At 34.7% G+C, this 22,304-nt stretch overlaps 1 protein-coding gene across 7 annotated transcripts in view; it reads right to left on the bottom strand.

The window, feature by feature from the left end:
- The window catches only part of PDS5B (PDS5 cohesin associated factor B), a 180,887-nt gene that overhangs the window by 10,598 nt on the left and 147,985 nt on the right, over positions 1-22,304 (bottom strand). For 5 of the 7 annotated variants that reach the window (XM_007960096.3, XM_007960102.3, XM_007960100.3 and 2 more), the window contains exons 24-31: positions 19,797-19,920; positions 11,904-12,108; positions 9,487-9,601; positions 7,228-7,360; positions 6,791-6,910; positions 5,768-5,830; positions 5,038-5,183; positions 843-948 (exon numbers count right to left, since the gene is read on the bottom strand). In XM_007960096.3, coding sequence (XP_007958287.1) covers positions 843-948; positions 5,038-5,183; positions 5,768-5,830; positions 6,791-6,910; positions 7,228-7,360; positions 9,487-9,601; positions 11,904-12,108; positions 19,797-19,920 — 1,012 coding nt within the window. The remainder of the gene's footprint in view (positions 1-842; positions 949-5,037; positions 5,184-5,767; positions 5,831-6,790; positions 6,911-7,227; positions 7,361-9,486; positions 9,602-11,903; positions 12,109-19,796; positions 19,921-22,304) is intronic. The other 2 variants (XM_007960097.3, XM_007960098.3) reach the window with 1 other exon arrangement.

Genomic DNA, 22,304 nt, shown 5'->3' with positions numbered 1-22,304 from the left:
TCACCTCTATTAATCAAGTAGATTCAAACATTTTAACTTTTATTATTATGATAACCATAATCAAAAGTCGTAACAATGAAACAGCAGCAACAATTCATTTGGGCTAAGTCACTTACTCTGATAAAGTTTACCAGCTAAGTATCCATAATTTACATACAGATAAGAAAATTGATTCTGATAGCCTAATCAGTTATTAAAAAATGATCTGAAGCTGAACTGTAAAGTCAAAACGAACCCAGTTAAGTCTAGAGTTGTGTTAGAAGACATAACTGTATTTTGTGTCTATACTAAAACTTCAGCAAATTTGTCTTAAAATAACACAACTATCATACAAGTTATCATTTTATTATTTCTATTAAGATTTAAAAACTGAACAACAACTTGAAAACTATAGCATTTTCTACCTTTAATAGCAGCTCAATTAGTAAAAGGCTCAAGAAATAAATTAAACGAAAGAACCTTTAAGGATCCTCATTCCATTCCCCTTCTCTAAGGCTAAGTCTAAATATCCTATGTTAACACCACCACCACCACCACCAAAACCCCAAGCAAATGAGGAAAACAAAACAATACAAAAACCAAGCAGTTGAGTATGCAACTGGCAAGTCTAATACCAAAAATCTGAACAATTGAGATTACTCATCACATTCATAAGGAGCACAGATTCTACATACTTAAATTACATAGAGGATAATTATAAACTCAGGTTTGTGATTAAAGCCACTAAAATAAAATGAAAATGTAAATTTGATAGTCATGTTAACTGGTTTCAGTGTAAACATTACTATTTACTAAGTAAAATTATTATTAATATTATAATAAAATCAATGCAAATATCTCACCCTTACAAGATCAGAGTCGTCTCGTTTGTCACTTTTTTTCCCCGGCAAAGGTGAAGACATTGTGTAATCTTCATTTTCACTGTGATCCATTTCAGAACTATCAAGCCTTTTAATACAGATATTTGTAACTGTTATTACAATCAAATAACCTTAAAAGCTTTTTCTGTTCCTAGTATAGCTTTACAGATTTATGGGAAAAAATTTCATTTTTTTCAAAAATGAACCAGTTTTATTCTACCATATTTGATACTAACTCAACAAGCAATGAAGCTCATTTAATTCAATATAGTGAAGAAATTTTAAAAATCAAAAATTTAAATCTAGTTTTTTCTTTTTAAAACCTAAATTCTATTTTGGGGTCAGATCATAGAACCAATTAAAACTTTTCTTGTTGGCAGGTTAGCTTGGTCTACACACTGCAACCTGCCCCGGTTCCTTACCCTATTCTATTTTTTCTTCTCTCTGTAGCATTTAACACCCTCTAACACACCATAATTATTACATTTATTACTTACTGACTACCTTCCTCTGCTAGAATATAAGCATGAATCTTTTGTCAATCAATTTTACTTACCAATGTATGCCAAGCACTTAAATCAGCGCCAAGCATAGAGTAGGCATTCATATAAAGGTCCAGGCTTCTGTCCTGGGTGGTCTCATCTTTATCTAGTTTTTAAAACTATTTATACGTTGTTGAACCCTAAATCTCAATCTCTGGTCCAGCTGCACTGAGTTCTAAACTCACATATCCAATTGTCTACTCAACACTTCACTTGAAACTCTAATAGGCACCTGATCTTTAATGTAACCTAAACAGTCATTTGAACACTCTTCTTATTCCCACTTCCCCAAAACACACACATACAAACAGAGCCTGTTCTTCCTCAAGGCTTCTGTATCTCAGTAAATGGTACCACCATCTTTCCAGTTATACAGGTAAAAAGCCCAGGATACACCCTTAAATCCTCCCTTTCCCTAGCTGTTCACATCCAATCCATCAGAAAGATCATCTGCATCTAACATCTAAATAAATCTTAGAGTGGTCTAAAGGTAGTGAGTTATTCTCAACTGATTGTTCATAGTTAGTTACACATCAAACTCCTTGTTTTAACTCACTCCTCCCTTCTCACTACTGCACTTGACTACTCTTTAAAAAAAAAAAAATCTGAAATTTGACTATTTACCATCTTCTTCCCTCTTCATCCCTGCCATAGATTATGATTCGCTGACTCCTGACTGGTTTTTCTACCTCAATTCTAGCTCCTCTATAGTACATTCTGCACAAATCATCAAGGCAATTAAAAAAAAAAAAAAAAACACACAAATTAGATTGCTAGACTCCCTGGCAACCCTTTCAGTTGCACTTAAAATCAAATCCAGATTCCTTACCGTGGTTCACAAAGTCCAAACATAATCAGGCTACCTCTTAACTTCCTCTCATCATTTTTCCCTCATTCCTACTCTCCAACCAAACAGGTTTCTCAAATATACCTACTTCATTCCCCTGGAAACAGTCCCACTAAACAGATGGAATTTGGAAGAAAAAAAATAACAAAACAGATTGGTCACAAGTTGAAAGAAAGTTTAAAGAAAACTATATTGAAAAAAATAAATTACGACACTTTTGTGTTGACTAACAAATGGATGATAAGGAGAGGGTGAAATTATACTTATCTTGAAAGTAAACAAGGGAAGTCAATTAAGATATCTGAGCAATGAAATAACATCACAACAGTAGTATTTTTAAAGGATTATCTAGCAGTGATACAACATACACAGTTGAGAGGAATAAGGAAGTAAACTAGTCAAATACAACAATAATTAAAGAAAGAAAATGAACTAAATGATGACAGTAAAAAGAGAAGTACAAAACATTGCTTAGAAAAAAGTTAGTAAAACTTAGCAACTGAACAAATATAGAGGTGGGAAGAGTCAAACACAATTTTGAGGCTTTTTGCCTAGATGACTAAGTGAATTAGATCATCTTTGATTATAACGAGGAATTCAAGGAGAAAAACCAGTAATTTAGAAAATGAGTTGATGGAAATGTTTCTGGTCATGTTAAATATGAGGCCACTTGGTAGAAAATGTCCAACTGATATAACTAAACGGTCACTTAGGTATTAGCCACTAACATGCATCAATACAGGAATCTAGAACAAACAAAAGCTATAAATGCAATTTCTTTCATTTCTATCATACTACATATCATTCAACAATTTATTCACTGTAAGAAATGTGGTGGTAAGATTTTTAGAATGTCACCTACCTTCTTTACTGATTGGTTATCAACAATGAAAAATACAGTATAGTCTTTTAATAATAACTTGGCAAAAATCAATAAATAGTGGCAGTTTAGCCCTATACAGTGCTCTGTGCTAACGAATGGTGCCCTAAGCACTTATGCTAAAACCAGTGAAAGGATGAATTAATTTTCCTTTTATTTTTCTCAAAACAAGAATCTTTTTTTTTTTTTTTTGGAGACAGAGTCTCGCTCTGTCACCCAGGCTGGAGTGCAGTGGCCGGATCTCAGCTCATTGCAAGCTCCGCCTCCCGGGTTTACGCCATTCTCCTGCCTCAGCCTCCTGAGTAGATGGGACTACAAGTGCCTGCCACCTCGCCCGTCTAGTTTTCTGTATTTTTTAGTAGAGACGGGGTTTCACTGGGTTAGCCAGGATGGTCTCGATCTCCTGACCTCGTGATCCGCCCGTCTTGGCCTCCCAAAGTGCTGGGATTACAGGCTTGAGCCACCGCACCCGGCCAAGAATCATTTTTAAGACATTTTTTAATGAGCAAAGGACATGAACAGATACTTCTCAAAAGAAGACAAATGGCCAACCATAAAAAAATGCTCATCATCACTAATCATCAGGGAAATGCAAATCAAAACTACAATGAGATACCATCTCACATCAGTCAGAATGGCTATTACTAAAAAGTTAAAAACCAACAGATGCTGGTGAGGCAGAAGAGAAAATAGAACACTTATAGGTTGTTGGTGGGAATGTGAATTAGTTTAGCCACTGTGGAAAACAGTTTGGAGCTTTCTCAAAGAACCTAAAACAGAACTACCATTTGATCTAGCAATCCTATTACTGGTTGTATACCCAAACGCAAATAGATCGTTACAACAGAAAGGAACATGCACTTATCTGTTTAATGCAGCACTATTCACAATATCAAAGATATGGAATCAACCTAGATGCCCATCAATAATGAACTGGATAAAGAAAATGAAGTTCATATATACTATGGAATACTACACAGCCATAAAAAAGGATGAAATCATGTACTTCACAGCAAGAAGGCCATAGTCCTGAGCAAATTAACACAGGAACAGCAAACCAAATACTACATGTTCTCGCTTATAAATGGGAGGGAACATCGAGCACACATGGGCATACACATGGAACAACAGATGATGCAGACTACTGGGGGAACTGGAGAAAGGAGGATATGGGCTGAAAAACTACCTATTGGGTACTATACTCCCTACCTGGATGCAATATACCCATGTAACAAACCTGCACATGTACCCAACGTATTTAAAATACAAGTTGAATTTTAAAAACCCAAAAAGCAAAAACACACTTTTAAAACAAACAAAAAAGTTTATACATGTACATGGTACTAAACAAAGATATTCAAATGATACCAAAAAGTATAAAATAGCCTCCCTTCTATACTAACATAAACACTGTTAAGATTTTGTATATTCTTCAAAAAAAACTTTCTATGCATATAAAAATAAATGTGAACATAAATCTGCTTTCAATACTTAAAGATTCCATAATGCTGTTTTATATACCTTGCCTTTTTCACTCAATAATGTATTGTGGAAACTCTTCCATACTAACTCAGACCTCATCATGTTTAATGACTATGTATCCCATTGTATGATACACCATAATGTAACAGTTTTAGAATTGCTACACACTGAGGTTGGAAACTAGTTTATGTGTACTAACACAGATTACCCCCAACAAACTAAACAATGAAAGGTTAAGATGGAGCACCCATCCAAAATGAGAAAGCAAGTAAGTATGAACTTGTGACTACCAATGTTAAATGGAAAAAGTAAGTAATACATTACTTTCCATTTACTGACATGAAACATTTTGGATTATATTATTTCAGATCTCATAGCCTTGCTGGAATCCTTAAATGTAAATTGTGGCATTTCTTCTGCACTTACCTCCCCTTTATTCTTCCAGGAGAGCTTGGATTTGAGCTGCTGCTTGCATTGCTTACAGTTTCCATTCGTGATGATTTGGTCTGAGATTGTTTGCCTGCTGATGAAAGCGGCTTGTTAACAGCTCCTAGAACATTGGTTGTTTTAGGCTGAAATGAGAAATGCACATCTTTTTATTTGATTAAAGCCAAAAGAAAGTTACATGTAAAGAACCATAAATAACATCTCTGTCAAGGTATTTACTTACAAATCATGAAAAATGTGTCTATCCTTAAGCAAAATAAGTATAAACTAATATTACTTGAACAAATTAAAAACTATACAGACAGCATAACAGTTGAATTTCTTAGTTATGTGGAGAAAATGGCTAACATAAAAAGTGAGAACAAATGAAATGAATAATCAACAATGAAAATAGATAATTAGACCCTTGCCATGGAAAGACATAAGAATATGCTTTTTTAAAGATTTTTTATCTTGATATTAATCTAAGAAGTCTAAGAATCAGGTCTCCTGGGACTTAATTACAAGCTAAAAAGTAAGTGTGTATTTCAGCTTGCATATATTTAGTAAATATAATTATTTCTTACTAGTAAATGGGAGACAGTTAATACTTATATTTTTCTAGCTTGAAAATACAAATTTTTGAAGCAATACAATATAACACAATTTTGCCAATAATCACACTAAAATAAGCTGCCACATAAAAATTAAAATGATTCTCAAAACATACTTTTCCAGGAGTGAAAAATGATTTCATTTCAGGAGGCAGATAATTTTTGGTGTTACTGAAATTCTACAACCAAGAGAAAAAGAAGTTGTCAGTGAATATTAAAACACTATCTACGAGGTGGTTCAAAAGCCAACAAAGCAAACAGCAGTTTTATAATTTAAACTAAATTATCATATGAAACACAAAATTTCAGTCACTAATTTTAACTACTGTCATAAGCTTAAACCAACCTCATGCCAACTCTAATATTAACAAAACATATTTGAGCTCTAACATGTTAGAGCTCTCAAGAGTGCATCAGAAAACACATGCTTCTTTAATAACACCCTTCAGGAGAAAGATCACATATACATCTATTACTCTGCTCACCTCAAAGTGACAGCCCTTTTAGCTACTAAGCACTCCTATAGGGCTGTTTCAAATCTCTATACCCTGGTAAGGTCTTAACTGGCACTTTGCTTTAAAAGCAAAAAGAGGATAGTGGTCATTTCCATACTCTGTTACTCAATATGTTCAGCTAAATTATGAGGAATTAAATAAATTATGAGGGAGTAAGAGGGATTGTGGGAAATACTTTTTACATCTCATATCACACTCAAGTTTTTTGGAGAGTGGTTTGGTAACACTCTTGTAGTATTCCCAGGGTCTTAGGCATGTTCCAGTGTCCGTTCTCTGTTTGTTTCCTCATACCAATAAATCCCAATAAAGGGCTTTAACTTCAGACTGTATCTCTATCAGCACTCTCCTTCCCATTTTGAACAATGGCCATTAATTCACAAATTCACATGCTTTGATCACATTTCTGCCTGTGCTCTAAGACTGTCTTAAAACTGAACATAAACACCAGATCATCCTAATATCTGAACCTTACGTGTGTCCTCCAGTTTGACTCATATTCTGGTTCTGATCTTAAATCACATTCTTAAGACTCATAGCAATCTTTCCATGATGCTTCCTATCTTCCTACAACCCAGTGCTCAGAATACATTTTATTTCAACTTACACAAATTGTAAAGCAACTACCTTGTCAGGTTGAGTGAAGAAACGAGCTGGTAGTACTGGGTCTTTAGGAGATTCCAAACTGTATGTAGTACTCTTTGACATGATGATATTCATGGCAACATCACACACGGTATACAGTTTCTGCAATAGTATATTTTTAAAAAACAGATACTTAAGCTGGCAATCTAGACTCTGTAAACTAGCAATAATATCAGAACATGAATCCAGTCTGAACAGTAAACTAATGAAAGCAATAGTCTGTGTAAGCATTTTAGTTTACACTACTGGTTTTGCTCATTTACTTGTAATAAAATTACTGCTAATTGCATGTCAGTAATTCTAATTACTAATAGAAAAAATTATTTGATGCTGTCTATAAATACTACAAAAGTTTCATACCTTACACCTAAATTTTTAAATCAATATGGAACCATAATTATTTACAAAGAATTACATACTTCATTCATTTTTGCATCATCTGGTCCTTGGGCATCTTTTGTTTGTTTAATATTTTCTACCATCTTTCTGATAAATGCATGACTGTTATTTTCATTTTTAGCCATTAATATTTCCAGAACAAACCAAAGACATCTAAAAAAAAAAAAAAAAAAAGGAAAAAAGAAATATAGAAGAAAATAATCCTTTGTTAAATATAGATACAATAATTCTAAATATAAATATAACAAACCTAGATTATATAACTCCAGGAAGAAAAAAGAAAGAAATAGTTACAAATCAGCAAGAAAAAAGAGTATGTCACAAAAACATATAAACAGGTCAACAATGCAGACATGAGCTTATAAGATCCCTTCTTAAAATCTCACTAGATTTCCAAGGAGGCAGGTTAAAGAGGAAACATAAATGGCAGAAAGGATGAAGTCATCTTAACCCTCAGCTATGGCAGGGAGTTAAAGACGGTCAAAGGAATAGTGGGGCCATGGATCAAGTGAGGCCTCAGATACTCAAGACTGACTACAGTCCTGATGGGAACTCTTCAAGAGAATATAACTGCCTTATTAAATATAAAAACAGTTAAGAATACTCATTAATAGAGAGAACAAGTCACAATAGACAACTATAAGCATTGTCTTTGCTTAAAAAGGGAAAAATTAAAAGAAAGCTTCAGTAGCTCAGTTTTAAAGTTAATTACATAAAACTCCATTCAATAAAAAATGAAAAGTGTTTTGCCTATGTATTATACAGAGAGAAAGGAACAAAGTTATAGTTGATACACAGAGGAGAAAAGTAATGGGAAAAGGAAGAGAGAAATGTGAAGCAAGGTATTATACTACAACAGAAAAAAATAACCTTTAGGAACTTAGGTACAGGATAAGTTCTTCTGAAGTGGCTCCCTGATAGAACGGAGATCACACATGGCTACACTGAGGCAACTTAGAAATACAACTGTAAGTGTCTAGTAAATTCCAAAGGATGTTTTATTTATTTTTAAAAACCCAGTGTTCTCAGAAAGAGGTGGCTAGATGTTTTCAACAGTTTTAATCACTCTAACATAGAACTAATTTTGATAGAACTAATTTTTTTTTTTTTTTTTTTTAAATAGAGACGGTGTCTCATTCTGTTGCCCAGGCTGGAGTGCAGTGGCGCGATCTTGGCTCACTGCCAACCTCCACTGCCCAGGTTCAAGCAGTTCTCCTGCCTCAGCCTCCCAAGTAGCTGGGACTACAGGCACGCACCACCACATCTGGCTAACTTTGTTGTATTTTTAGTAGAGATGGGGTTTTGCCATGTTGCCCAGGCTGTTCTGGAACTCCTGACCTCAGCTGATCCACCCACCTCAGCCTCCCAAAGTGCTGAGACCTGTTTACACGCATGAGCCACCATGACCAGCCAACCTAATTTCTTATTTTTTTAAAAAAAGAAAACTGCAGTGGGAAAAAAGGGCATTTTTTCCTTTGCCATGAGAATTTATCAGTAATTTATTTTATTCTCCTGAAGCTTCTCAAATTATTTAACTATGAAATATTTCCATACATTAAGACATTAAGAATTATTTTAACATAACAGGAAACTAAAGGCATCATAAATTAGTTGATTAAAAATCCCAACTGAAAGAGGACTAGGGTCTCGAGCTTATTTAAAGAATTATGCTGGTCTTAAAAAGACTTCTCTAAATATCATTATATTCCTATTCCCCATCTAGGCATGTACAGTGTTTTCAGTCTTTAAGCAATAATCTTTGAAAGAATTACAAATATTTTAAACTCTAGTTAGAGAATTACCAATTAAGTAATAAGTGGAAGTAGTTCCCCAGTTATGAATTTGGCCCATTGTTAAATCAGACCATTCTCTTTCTACAGAGGAAGATAGTTATTGCAAAGAAAAATGTGCTTACTACATGAATAAAAGAGAGATTATTAACTGACCTCACATGAAAATCTACACAGTTTCAGAAGGAAGAAGGAAAAGATAAGAAATGGAATGGAAATTTTAATGAATTACTTCAATAGAAAAGGAACACCAGACTGGTAAAGAAACATAACTGTAATAATTATGATTAAGTTTTGGGAAACTACATTAAAAATGTAATATAAAGAGATGGTATGAAAAAAGAAAGACAAGAGAGCAAATAAAGAACCTTAAACGCCTAATAAAAGAAATACATCAATAAACTAATTACACTTGAGATCCAATTATCAGCATTAAGGAGAAAAAAAAAACTTTCAGAAAATATGAAAATGGGATGGAAAAAGTCTTACTCTTTAACATCTTTAAGTTGTTCAATATCCTGTACTTTGACATAATCTGGGTCATGTGCCAAAAGGTGAATTGTATATGGAACAACATATTCTGGTAGAAGAGACAATAATTTTTCTGAAAAAGAAAACAAAAAAAAAAAAAAGAAAAGAAAAGAAAAAAGAAAAAGAAAACAAAAAAAAAAAAAACACAAAAATATCCAGGTTAGAAAACCAAATCTTACACACTCTTTCTTTCATACTATATTTTCTGCATCCCAACAGTTTACCACAATGACTTGAAGAAAAATATATTGAAATACCCTGTGTTGAGGTACACGATAAACAGTCTATTCATTCATCTACCATGTTCAATACTGAAACGGCCTACTAAATAAACCATGGGCTGAGGCTACAGAAACAAATATTTCAGTTTTAAAATACGTAAGGAAAAGGTGACCCAAACAAACTATATTCAAGAGTGAGAGACAAAACATCTATTTTTCCTATTAGAAGTGACCCTATGTTTAACACTCTCTTGTAAGCTGCTGAGCAAAATGAGTAACATCTAGTATTTTTCAGAGTCAGTATGGAACAACAAGAGGCTGACACTACTTGTAACAGAAGAACAGAATAAAGGAACAGACTTAAGAGTTTCAACAGCTATTTAGTTTAAATTCAATTATTTTTGTATGTTGGCTGAGATAAGCACATTCTGTTAGAGAGGTCAGAATGGTAAACCTAATTGGTTTAATAAAGGGTACACACAGACTGGGACTCATATTCTGGACAATTTCCATTTATTTATATTTCCTATTTTCCAAATAAAAATATAAATTAGATGTTTTAACCTCGTGTATATGTGTCAATAAAGCATCAAATTTCCTTTATTTCTATTGCTAAATCTACAGAGAATAGTTTGTATGTAACATCATTCATTTCAAGGCCAATGTGGAAAGAAAAAAAACAGTTCAAAATCTGGTGAAATTTAAATTAAATTCTATCAAATATTTATTCAGTGTTTACTATGTTCCAGGCCTATATTAGGATCTAAAAATATAAAGATGAGTAAGACTAGGTAAAGAGCTCACACTAAAGCATAATCAGAGACGGAAGCTACACTTCAATGTGAAAGGTGCACCAAAAGAAGAATGGCTAACATACTGAGCACTTCTTTGGGCCATATATTATGCCAGGCACTGCATGTAATTTTTTAATTCTCATAACAACCATAAGCAATAAGTATAATTATATCAATTTTGCAAATAAGGAAACTAGGGCACGAATGATTAAATAATCTGCCAAAATACAACCAGTAAATGGCAGAGGTGGGCTGTGACTGCAGAACCCTCACACTTTCCAACGTAAGGAAGGAAGAAAAAGAAAGAGGGTCACAGTGATGTGGTAGCTACAAAACTCTATTTTGAAGCATTCAAAAGGTGTCAACCATGTTCCTTGGTTTTGTTCACTGTTTGTCTGGAAATGGGAGGCGATTTCCAGATAGAGTTAACAACAGAGAAAAAAAGACTGTTACACAAATTTCAAGTAATCGAAAGTAAATGAAACACAGAGTTCATAATAGGGAGCAGAAAGAAAGCTTGAAACTCAGGCTGAGAGCAAACTATAAAGGGCTATGATAAGGTGTTTCAACTTTATCCCACGAGCAACAGAGAATCAACAGAAATTTCAAGTAAGGGACTGATGTGATCTAATCTGTTTTAGAAGGATAATTTTGATAACAATGTGATACAGCAGGCAGTGGGTCAGAGGCACAGGAACAATTACTACAGGGAGGCAATATATACAACAATCCAAGTGAAAATATAGCAAGGTAGGAGAGTAGAAGATAAATGTTCAAGACATTTGGAGAAAGAATTAACAGAATTTGCTCACGGATGAGAGGAGGGAAAAACGATACGAATAATGCCTCTGATTTCTAACTGAGATAACGGGATGGATTTTAATGCTGATTGTTAAACAAATCATAGAAGTCAAGAGGCACACCAACTAACTTCAATGGGGTAAAGTGAGCAGAAGAAAAGTAGGCACGCAAACACCTGATATTAATGTCAGCTACAGGTGAGAACAAACAACAAAGATCAAAGACTTGTACTTTTTTTCAACTAAAATAAGATAATGCTTAGACAATCTATATAAACGTACAAATTTTACTATTCTGTTAAAAGTACCTCTAATGTCATTGTTTATTTTCCTTGGCCATTTAGTCCTTCACATAAAGAGATAAAGGTTGATATTTAAGTACCATGCATTTATATTTTTTAAATGACCTTTATATTAAATGAAAAGCAGTTATCGAAAAATGGTAATATCTTAATGAGTGTCAATTACAAATAATAAATAACAGTAATATCATGTTGTATTCTATAAAACTGAAACTAGTAGGCTGAAAAAGTATCCTTTTCATTTTCTTATATGCTTACCACTAACAGCTGCATGCTGCTTCAAATACTCCCGCCTTACATTTATATTTTTCACCAAACATTGCCTAGCATGAGCTCTTCTCTCCTTTACAGGATCTTTTGCACAAAGGGCACAGATTGCCATATACTCAAGTGGAAGCCGTAAACGGGAAAGGCCTTTGTGAAGTTTCTGGGCAAACACTTGTCTTACTTGATAGCATTCATCCTGTAAAGACACAGTTATTCCAGATATTATTCAAATGGAAGCAAAGAGTAACGACCTCAGATATAAAATTTGCTATTTTAAGTAGAGAGTAAATAGTAGCAAGTTTATCTATGATAATTGCTTCACTGCTCACAAGAGTGAGATGTTGTGACTAAAGTTCATTTCAAAGCTACACTATTCATCTGGACCTTAATAAGTACCAGTTAGATGTGTTAGGAAAAAAAACATACCTTTAAAACAGAAAAAAACTAGTAAATATAAATCTGCCCTAACTTAAGTAAGATACAAAAATTAAGGTTTAAACACAATCTTGTATGTCTCTCATTTACTGGGCAAGATAAAACTGTCCAATTTACACATTTTAGTTCTATCACTGAAAAAAACTATTCATATTAAAATGCACAACTCTAGCTGGGCATGGTGGTAGACACCTGTAGTCCCAACTACTCAGGAGGCTAAGACAGACATAGCAAGATCTTGTCTTTTAATAAAGAATTAAAAAGCACAACTCTGAAGGTAAGAATTACTAATCCATTTCAGAAACACCAAATTACTTTGACTTCTATACTTAAACCAGGCTGATTATTACCCATGTGCCTGCTTAACTTATACTACTCCCCTCTCCTAAACTACCCACCCCTACTCTCCTAGCTAACTCCTACTTACCCTTAAAGACAGCTTATATATCAGACAGAAAGCAGTGTGTAATCTGTATCCAGCACCCACCTCTGTGCTCTTAGCATTCTGTACTTATCTCCAGCACAGCATTTAGTATAAAGTATTAAAATGACTGGTTTAAATGTTTGTCTTACCCATCGGTACTTGTTCCTTGAAAAAAAGAATTACCTTTACCTCTCTAAGCCTAACACAAAACCTGGCACACAGATGACCAGAAGTTTTTCTGAAAGACAGGAGTTTCCCCTTATCAGTGAAGGATACATTCCAAGACCCACAGTGGATGCCTGAAACTGCGGATAGCACCAAATCCTATATATGTGTTTTTCTATACATATATACCTATGATAAAGTTTAATTTATAAATTAGGCACAGCAATAAACAATAACTAATAATAAGAGAGCAAGTACAACAATGTACTATAATAAATGTTACATGAATGTGGTCTCCCTTGTTCCTAAAATATCTTACTCTGGAAAAGCTAAACCACAGATAGGAGAGACTACTGCATAGGGAAAAGTTCAAACTTTTCTATATGACCTACAAAGACCTTCATGATTACACCTTATGCTCCACCAGTTAAATACAGTATGGTGTGTTTCTTACTATTGTAACAATTTCTTCATCCAGAATGATCATTTAGTTTGTTTATCTTCCCCAAAAATCTTGGTCATAACGTCTTGCTCTTATCTTTAAATCCTTATTTTATATATCTTCTTTCATTTCATTTAAATTTCAGTTTATCAAAATACCAAACATCTACTTTTAGAGAAGTAGTCTAAACTAAAGAGCTTCTGTACAGCAAAAGAAACAAACCATCAACAGAGTAAACAAACAGAATGGGAGAAAATTTTTGCAAACTATGCATCCAACAAAAGTCTAATAGCCAGAATCTATAAGAAACTTAAATAAATTAACAAACAAAAACCAAACAACTCCATTAAAAAGTACGCAAAGGACATAAACAGACAGTTTTCAAAAGAAGATATACACACAGCCAACAAGCATATGAAAAAATGTTCAACAACATTAATCATTAGGGAAATGCAAATCAAAACCATGAGATACCATCTCATATCAGTCAGAATGGCTATTAATAGAAAGCCAAAAAATAACAGATGTTGGTGAGACTGTGGAGAAAGGGTAACACTAATACACTGCTGGTGGGAACGTAAATTAGTTTAGCCATTGTGGAAAGCTGTTTGGTGATTTCTCAAAAAACTGAAAACAGGACTACCATTTGACATAGCAATCCTGTTACTGGGTATATACCCAAAGGACTATAAATCATTTCTACCATGAAGGTACATGTATGTATGTATATGTTCACTGCAGCCCTATTCACAACAGCAAAGACATAGAATCAATCTAAATGTCCATCAACCGTAGACTGGATAAGGAAACTGGGATACAGATACACCATGGAATACTACATGTGCTTTTTGCAGCAACATGGATGGAGCTGGAGGCCATTATCTTTAGCGAATAAAGGAACAGAAAACCAACTACTGCTGTTCTCACTTGTAAGTGGGAGCTAAACATTGAGTACACATGAACACAAAGAAAAGAACAACAGACACCAAAGCCTTCTTGAGGGTGGAGGGTAGGAGGAGGGTGAAGATGGAAAAACTACCTTTTGGGTACTACGCTTATTACCTGGATGATGAAATAATCTGTACACCAAACCCCTGTGACTCAACAATTTACCTATATAACAAACCTGTACATATACCCCTGAACCTAAAGTTTAAAATACACACAGACACACAGACACACAGACACACACACAGAGGCCAGGCGCAGTGGCTCATGCCTCAGCCATTTTGAGAGGCCAAGGCAAGTGGATCACCTGAGGTCAGGAGTTTGAGACCAGCCTGGCCAACATGGTGAAGCCCTGTCTCTACTGAAAATACAAAAATTAGCCAGGCGTGGTGGCGGGTGCCTGTAATACCAGCTACTTGGGAGGCTGAAGCAGGAGAAATGCTTGAACCCGGGAGGCGGAGGTTACACTGAGCTGAGATTGCGCCACTGCACTCCAGCCTGGGTGACAGAGCAAGACTCCATCTTGGGGCGGGGGGTAAAAATTAGCTGTGGGGAGGGAAGGGGAAAAAGCAGTCTAGTTTTCACAGAAACAATTATCTACCCTCGTATTCAACAAAATAAAGTTAATGTTAACTCACCCTGCCCTCAGTCCCACAGAGAAGAGTCTCTGTTATATAATTATTTATTATGAAAATACCCAATTACAAACTGGGTAAGTAAAAATCCACATATCACAGGCGTATTCATAAATGAACAGGTCATTCATTAAAATCCCAATCAAGTACAGGTTTTTGTCCCTCTCTGACTAATCATTCAGGATGCAACAATACAATACAAGTTAACTGCAGTGTCAACCCTTGAATCATCACACAAGTAGCAGGTTTTCAAAAAGTCATCAAAGTGATGTTAGATAACTGGGAAATCATAGGCAACTCCACTAACACAAATAATAACTGAAGAAGAGAAAACTGGCAGGAATGATGACACACACACACGAACTTCAAGAGAATCATGTGAATAATTAAGTATAAAAAGCGCTACTGGGAACTGAGGAAGTCTTCAAATGTTTTTCTGCAAAGATGATTATCCTTTTGACCGGTATTACAAAAGTGAAATGGGAAGTAAAGAATAGGGTAATACAATTTTATCTGAAAAAAATGTACCCCCAAAAAAGCAAATACTGTATATAATTGGTTAAACATAGGAAAAAAACAGATGGTGTCTAATACTACAAAGTTCCCCCCCAAGATAAAGTTCCAATCAAAGCTTTTATTCACTAATGACTATGAAATTAATTTTAGTCTGCAGCTTAAGTAAATTCACTTTTAGTAGCTTTTTTTAAGTACAAAGTATCCTCAAAACTACCATTAATTCCATGTAAATAGTTCAATTACTTTGTGTATCTCATTGTATTATTGATACAACTCTATTTTCTGTTCTCCTAAGAGATTGTTAGTTTCTTTGGGCTACAACCATGACTTACTCATCTTTGTATTTCCAGAACTTAGAAAGATGTACAGCACACAGAAGTACAGAGTAAATTTTTCGTGAACTGAATTCCAAGTTCTAAAATATCTAAGCAATTACTATGTTAAAATTCATAGTTTTATTAAATTTTTGCAAATGTACTTTCTGTTCAAGTACATAACAGCGGCCTCCCAGATACAATAGTGCATTTAAAGAGCCTCAACTCAAGAAATAAAGTACATATAGCAAAGCACAAAGCATAGTCTTGTATGTATCAGAGGACTGCAGATAAAATCCACAGGAAATCAAAGACTTCCTCCAGCTAAAAGAATCAGAGCGAGTTTTGTAAAGAAGGTTGTGTCTGAGTGCTGACTTGAAGGAAGGGTTAGGTTGGATGTGTGGAAATGGGAGAGTAAGGAGAAAATTAAAGGCAGCAAAGTACAAGGCACATAAAAGAAAAAAAGCTGTTCAGCTACATGAAATGAGGTTAAGGAGAGTGCGCTCAACAAGATTTTTAAGTGTATATTTGGGTTAAAATATTAGAGGGACTCAAACACCAGGCTGTAAAATATGTGCAGTTATTTTTACAAGTATAAACCTCCTAAATATTTTTTGAACAGAGGAATGCCATGATCATAACTGTAATTATGGAAATTTACCAACAATAAAAAAGATTCACAACAGTCTTGGTGAGAGCTAATGATGATTGCAGCAATAAGAATGGTCAAGAAAGTATGAATAAAAATTATATAATGGATATCAAAGGACAGAATTATCTGTACTTTGCAACAAGGTATAAGGACAAGACAACAATCAAATATAAACCATGCTTTTAGGTATAAGAAATGTCATTCAGATTTATTTAACACTTATATAGGCTCTACATGTCAAGAAAGACTAGATCTGGGAAATATTACAAATTTATCTCAAGATTATATTCACAGAACATAAAAGTATAAAACTTCTGTTTAGCATCTGAAGTAGGACCTGAGTCTTGAAAAAAACTCAGGTTGCTGATTTAAGAGTCACTTACACAGATGATGAGATGGCCAAAGAAGGCTGAGTAAGTGAAGAAGTTGATCCTAGATAGATCCTCATAAAACACATACATTAAAAAAAAAAAAAAAGAGGACGAGCCAGAAAATGTAATCAGATAAGTAAAGCAATAATCAAGAGACAGAAACCAAATAAGACAGTTTTAAGAATAAAGGAGTAATGAGTTGTGTCAAATAATATAAATAGGATAATGAAGCCCGGTATCATTGGACTTGAGGACTTCAACAGGACATTTTTGGAAAACAATGAAGGCAAATGACAAAATACGAGTAGAGAAGACAGGATAAGAGAGTAAGAGAGACAAAGAGAGATTATTCTTTCTTGAGGTTTGGAGGTTTAAAAAGAGGAGATGGGCAAGTGATGTAAAGGAAGAACATAATTAGAGAAAAGTTTTGTTTAAAATAGGGTAATTTGATATGTTCCTAAGTTGTGAGAAGATGCTAGTAACTCATTTTTAACCACTGACACATGTTCCATAGTCAAGAGAATTCCAAAACAATCTTAAAGTTTAGGCCATTTGAACTTTCACCTTGGGAATCTGGTGCTTGAGGTGGCAACATATAACAAATATTGTGCTGGAAAGGAAGTCCTTAGAAGTCAGTAACTGTGGATGCTTTTTACTCATAGTGGACATTCACCTAATGGCTGGCACATATTTCTTAAATACTGTAAGTTTCAAATAAAGTCCATTTCTTGTATTTCCATACTTTGTGTTTTTTAAATATTTCCACTTCAATAATGATAGCAAATGCTCTAAGAAATATCATACCAAGAACCTGATAGACTGCAAGTCTTACCAATTTAATAAAAAAATTACACATGTTGCTTTCTTCTAAGAAATGTAATAGATACTTTTTAAACAATTTTCAGGTTCTTATAAGATTATCTCCAACAATTAAGCAGGGAAACTAAACCAAGGAACTTATGGGCTCCCCAAAATTCTTTTTTTTTTTTGAGATGGAGTCTCACTCTGTCGCCCAGGCTGGAGTGCAATGGTGCGACCTCGGCTCACTGCAACCTCTGCCTCCCCAGTTCAAGCGATTCTCCCGCCTCAGCCTCCTGAGTAGCTGGGATTACAGGTGCACGCCACCATGCCCGGCTAATTTTTTGTATTATTAGTAGAGATGGGGTTTCACCATGTTGGTCAGGCTGGTCTCGAACCCCTGACCTCATGATCCACACGCCGCAGCCTCCCAAAGTGCTGGGATTACAGGTGTGAGCCACCGCACCCAGCCCCCAAATATTATTTCTTAAATGGTTTTGTCTGAACAATAAAACGAAAATCATTAACAGAATTTGAAATAGCTGCCTTTTTTTTTTTTCCCGAGACGGAGTCTCGCTCTGTCGCCCAGGCTGGAGTGCAGTGGCCGGATCTCAGCTCACTGCAAGCTCCACCTCCCGGGTTTACGACATTCTCCTGCCTCAGTCTCCTGAGTAGCTGGGCCTACAAGCGCCCACCACCTCGCCCGGCTAGTTTTTTGTATTTTTTAGTAGAGACAGGGTTTCACCGGGTTAGCCAGGATGGTCTCGATCTCTTGACCTCGTGATCCACCCGTCTCTGCCTCCCAAAGTGCTGGGATTACAGGCTTGAGCCACTGCGCCCGGCTGAAATAGTTGATTTTAAAAGACTGAAGTACCAGTCTTGACAAATCATTTGACAAAAATGATTACAGTTTAAAAATAGATGATTGTTTGCGTCTAGAGAGTTATACATAAGTGGCAATTTAAAAATACGTACTAGAATAAAGGGTGGGAAGGAAGAATTACAATGATCACTGAAGTAAATTATTAAGACTGCTTGGAAAAGAACAGAAAAACTTAAGTGTAAAATAACCAAATTATTAATGAAAAACTCGTATTGAAATTATTTTATTTACTAATGTGAAAGCCCTTTTTACTTTTCTCAATGATGCTAAAGACTTCTAAAGTTGTACAGTCCAAATATAAAGTTACTCTAACAAGAAATCCATAAAACTGGAATAGGAATCTGAAAATTTTACTGCTCATAATCTGAAAACTTAACTCACCGAGTAATAAGGAATGCTTCTAATCTGAAATTAGTTCTATGTCATATAAACTATAAACTTCTATACTGTTGTTTTCCTTTCAGGAACTGAATACATACAGTCAGTCTTCATTATTTGTGGATTCTATCTTTAGGAATTTGCATACTCATCAAAATTTATTTGTAACACCAAAATTAATACTTGAAGCAATTTTTTGGTCATTTGCAAAGTAAATACACAAAGCAGCAAAAAATGTAAATAGCCAGATGTGTACATTCCCAGTTAACGTCAAAGAAGGCAACACCGTGCCTTCGTTTCCGCTTTCATATGTAAACTGTCCTTTTTGAGGTCACAGTTTTGTGGTTGATGTTTTTGTTAGTTCACGATGAAGTACTGTCTGGTGTTTCAAAGCACAAGCATAGCGATGAACTGCTGTCTGGCGTTCCAAAGCACAAGAAGGTTCTGATACTCCTTACAGAGAAAATGTGTGTACTAGATAAGCTTTGTTCAGGTATGAGTTACAGTGTTGTTGGCTATGAGTTCAGTGTTAATGAGACGACTATATATAATAAATAGTCTTTAAACAGAAACATACATAAAACAAGGTTGTATATTAACTGGGTGATGAAAATGTTGTGGCCAGGGGCTTGAAGGAATCTATTCTGTGAGTTCTCCTAAGAGCAATTGTTCAGTATCTGCTAACTGAATGCCCGTGATAACATTATAGAAAACTATTACGAATAAGAAGATCAACTGTATATGTTAGCGACCCAAAACTCAAATGACAGTTTCAGAACTCTGAGATGTTTCTCATGCATAAATTTTTCAAAAACAAACCAACCATAAACATTCAAGATTTTAATCTATGTATGACAGTGGATTTTTTTCCTTCCTAAAAGTCAAAGACCTTCTAAGGTAGTTGTACATAGCCATTTCCTTACGTTGATAGCTAATGCGCATAGCTGATATTGTTCTAATGTGATGATTTCATGGTAACAGGGTTCTTGTGCCAGCTTCACAATAGCACTCCCAGCAGCAAGTCTCAGACGTGACATATCTGGTTTACTGAAAAATGAGTAGAATGAAAACAGATTAGAATTTAAAATGTTTGTACAAAATCTCCTGTACATCTAATTTTATTAAAAATTCTGGCAAAAAAAAAAGTTTAAAAAAAAATGCTGTGATCTGAATGTTTGCGTCCCCCAAAATTCCTATGTTGAAATGCAAGGACCTAGGAGATAGTATTAGGAGGTGGGGCCTTTGTGAAGGTGATTAGGTCATTGTGGGAAACCCTCATGAATGGGATTAGTGCCTTTAAAAAGTGGCCTGAGAAGGCTTGTTTACCACTTCTGCCATTTGAGGACACAGCAAGAAGTCAGCAGTCTGCAACCCTGGAGAGGGCCCTTACCAGAACCCAACCATGCTGGCACCCTGTTCTTGGATTTCCCAGCCTCCAGAACTGTGAGATATAAATTTCTGTTGTTTATAAGCATGGTATTTTATTACAGTAGTCTGAGCAGAATAAGACAGAAAATAATTTAGTGATACTGAACACCGTATTATGCTCATTTAACTTTGGAAGATGTTTTCTAATACTACAAAATTCTTCTTTTAAACATAAGTCAATGCTAGCGTCACTCAAGTCATTTAATTCCCTCATTCTAAATAAAACAGGTCTTAGTCAAGCACAGAAGAAATCTGTCTGTATGTTTAGTTGTTAGGTTTTATGTATTCTTCTATGGATTTTGTTGGAGATACGTTTATGTATAGATGAGGCACCAAATATGTTCTAGCTTGCTAATAAATCAACCACAACTACTGTGCTAAGCACGAAAGAAGAAGAATGAAAGCAGGTGTGGTGAGAAAAACATTACTATTCTTAGCTAGAATTCAACTTCTCAAATATTACCATGAGGCTCTTTTTAAGTTCAAGGAGAGAAAACTGCTAACATGAAGCACAAGTCATAGAATTCCAGACTAGTAAATATGTCTAAACAATCCTTCCTAATATAGTGATATATTAGCTGAAATAAAGGGGATCTTGAACAAATATAAGGAGGGAGAAGTTGTAACTCCTTAAATAGAATCCCCTTTGTAGCTCTATAGTAAAAGACTGTTATTCAACATCCATGTAACAAATCTATGTCTATTGTGTACATATAGCACTGCGGGGTATTTAAAATAAAAGACACAGTCTTAGTTTTCCAAGACTTAATAATCTAGTTGGCCATGTAAAAATATTGACTGGATGCTAGCCAACATTAGTAAGGTTCTAAAGTTGTAAGACTTTGTCTCAAATGTGTGTCTCATCTCATCAACAACAATATTTCAAGTAGCTAATAATCGGTAAATCATAGTTCTTAGTGCAAAGAGTATAAACCACCTGTTGGATATTTTCCTCACAGATGTGGGTAACAGATGCTTCCTGTGTATCCATCCTTAAAATTTCCCATCTAGACCAGAGGTTTCTATTTAACCTAGTAAACTTTTTTTGTTTTGTTGTTTTCAGCTTTATTAAGCAGAGGAAACTTTTCTTCAAATCAAATCTTACATAAAAGTTTAAGGTGTAAACACAAAAAATCACTGTTGCTTAAACAGGAATGCAAGCTTCCTACTTAAGGAAAGGACAGAGACCCCCACCTACCAACTCCCAAGACTCCATCTGTTACGTCTCTACCAGAAATAATTCTTATTCCAACTCTATGCTGCCCCTAAATACTTCTGAATGTCATATGGGTTCCATAAAAACCAGCTTAAGTGACATTATATACTGGGTATTATTCCAATTACATTACATATTTTAATACATATACATGAACTCTATAAGGAGATACTATTGCTATCCTCATTTTACAGATGAAGAATCTAAGACACGTAGAAGTTAAATAACTTGCTGATAAATGGTGGAACCTCAATTTGAACCTGTGTAGTGTGTCTTCAATCTGCCTGAATGTTGTAAATCACCAAAGTATTTTGCCTCTCTGATAAGAGTTTATATAGCTGAATATAATTGGCCAAATAAGAAGTATAAAATAATATAACTAATAAATTGATTTATAAGGCAAAATGTATTAACATTGAGAAAAATTTCTTTACCAGGCTGAGCTGATCAATACAAAATTATTTCAAATTCAGCAAAAATTTTAAATGAAAACATACTTATTTGTAACTCCTAAACATTGGCGTATATAAATTATGGGAATAGAGAAATGAAAACAGAATAGATTAATTAGAATAAAAGAAAGTAAACAGATCAACTGTATATGCAGAATGAATAGTTTACCAAGTTTTTTTATATGTTTTGTTTGAGAAGGATGTGCTTCTCTTAACATTCTATGCAAAGAATACAGTATAAGCAAAACATACAAAGATGGAAAGGCAGAAGGCAGCTGGCAGTCATCTTTCTATGTTTTCTTATTAAAGTAGATATACCAAGGAGCACAGAGCTA

The sequence above is a fragment of the Chlorocebus sabaeus genome, chromosome 3, assembly GCF_047675955.1.
Source record: "Chlorocebus sabaeus isolate Y175 chromosome 3, mChlSab1.0.hap1, whole genome shotgun sequence".
Taxonomy (NCBI): domain Eukaryota; kingdom Metazoa; phylum Chordata; class Mammalia; order Primates; family Cercopithecidae; genus Chlorocebus; species Chlorocebus sabaeus.
This window is presented reverse-complemented; position numbering and strand designations above follow the sequence as displayed.